The 1939-nt window shown below is 47.0% G+C and overlaps 1 protein-coding gene across 1 annotated transcript; it reads left to right on the top strand.

The window, feature by feature from the left end:
• The first annotated feature begins 523 nt into the window (after window positions 1-523).
• NPBWR2 (neuropeptides B and W receptor 2) lies at window positions 524-1522 on the top strand. The gene has a single exon (XM_009482967.1). It carries the CDS (start codon window positions 524-526, stop codon window positions 1520-1522), a length of 999 nt encoding a protein of 332 aa, XP_009481242.1.
• The last annotated feature ends 417 nt before the right edge of the window (window positions 1523-1939 follow it).

Below are 1939 nucleotides of genomic sequence, written 5' to 3'. Positions count from 1 at the left end.
GCACTTAATTAAATACTGCAACGCTTCTGCTCCAGCATGGAAAAAGCAAGCGCTGTGCAAGTGAAACAGCAGCCACCCCTTGAGTCCTCCGAGGGCTGCAAATAGCCGACCAGGCACAAAGCTTCCTCTCTGCCTTCCCTGTTCCTGCCAGCCCCGAGAAGGACTCTTGCTGCAGAGCTGAACCAGAGCCACTTGACTTCCCCAGCAGAGAAAAGCCACAGCTCACCAGGGTGTGCTCAGACAGAAGAGTTCCTTGACTTACACAGGGAGTTATAATTCTCCTGTTTGCTTTGTTCATGGAGCCTTGTGTGTCTTTCAGGGTTTTTTTTTTTCCCCCCCAATCACTTCAAAATCTAACTTCCCCAATGGTGGGGGACAGGAAAGGTAAGTTAGATGGTCCATGCTGCCTCACAACCCACTTCTAAATGAGATAGCAGCTGCTTCTCAGACAGGAAAAAAGGCTCTCCCTCCTGGACTAGCAAGGCTTTCAATGACATCTGAGGGTAGTCTGTGACCAGCAGGCATGGGAAACAGCTCTCTTTGGGATGATCTGAACAGCACCTGCAGCAACACAGGCAACAGCTGCTACCTGGACAACAGCATGAGGTTCAACATAACCTTCCAAGAGCAGGCAGCTGATTTCTACATTGTCCTCCCTGTGATTTACTCCGTGATCTGTGCTGTTGGGCTCACGGGCAACACTGCTGTCATCTATGTGATCCTCAAGGCCCCCAAGATGAAGACTGTGACAAACATGTTCATCCTGAACCTTGCTATAGCTGATGACTTGTTCACACTTGTCTTGCCCATTAATATTGCTGAACACCTCCTCCACTACTGGCCCTTTGGAGAAGTCCTCTGCAAGGTTATCTTGTCCATAGACCACTACAATATCTTCTCCAGCATTTATTTCCTAACAGTGATGAGCATAGACAGGTATCTGGTAGTACTGGCTACAGTCAGGTCCAAGAGGATGCCGCATCGTACATACCGAGCAGCCAAGATTGTCAGTTTGTGCATCTGGATCCTAGTCACCATCATAGTTCTCCCTTTCATCATCTTTGCCAATGTCTACATAGATGACCTGGAGATCAAGAGTTGTGGTCTCAATTTCCCCAAGCCTGAAAGGTTTTGGTTCAAAGCCAGCAGGATCTATACCCTCATTCTTGGCTTTGCCATTCCAGTATCCACCATCTGCATCCTCTACACCATGATGCTCTACAAGCTAAGGAACATGCACTTGAACTCTAATGCTAAAGCCCTGGACAAAGCCAAGAAGAAAGTCACTATTATGGTCTTCATAGTCCTAGCTGTGTGTCTCTTCTGTTGGACACCCTTCCACTTGGCCACCATTGTGGCTTTGACCACTGACTTGCCCCAGACCTCCATGGTCATCGGTATATCCTACTTCATCACCAGCCTAAGCTATGCCAATTCATGCTTGAATCCTTTCTTATATGCTTTCCTGGATGACAGTTTTCGGAAAAGTTTCCGGAAGATGCTGGAATGCAGAACTTCTTGAACAGTGGGTTGGGGCTCGCAGATCCCTTCCCTCCCATGGCTTTGCAGAGGCACCTTTGCAGACTGAAGGGGCGGCTAATGAATGCACAATGTTCTCTCTTTCATTCACATGTAATGAATGTGTCTGGGTATCATTATCATTCACACAGTTTGTCCTGCTTACTTGCAAGTCTTGCATTTTCCCCCCTCTCTGTGCCTCCTAACTTCTTAAAGTTGCATTTCTATATTCTTGTTTCTAATCACACACCCTGAAGCATTAAGGACAGAAAACTTCGTTTTCAGAGGTGTACTTCTACTACATAGCGGTCCTTTATTGCCATCTGCTGTACAGCACAGACAAGCTGGAGCCCAGCTTTCAGGTTAATAAAATGCTCAGTTCTTAATAGCTGTGTTGTTTGAAGGATTGTTTCGTGGAGCA

Source organism: Pelecanus crispus, chromosome 14 (assembly GCF_030463565.1).
Source record: "Pelecanus crispus isolate bPelCri1 chromosome 14, bPelCri1.pri, whole genome shotgun sequence".
Lineage (NCBI taxonomy): Eukaryota > Metazoa > Chordata > Aves > Pelecaniformes > Pelecanidae > Pelecanus > Pelecanus crispus.
The sequence above is the reverse complement of the archived record's forward strand: the minus strand, read 5'-3'. Positions and strand labels throughout refer to the sequence as shown.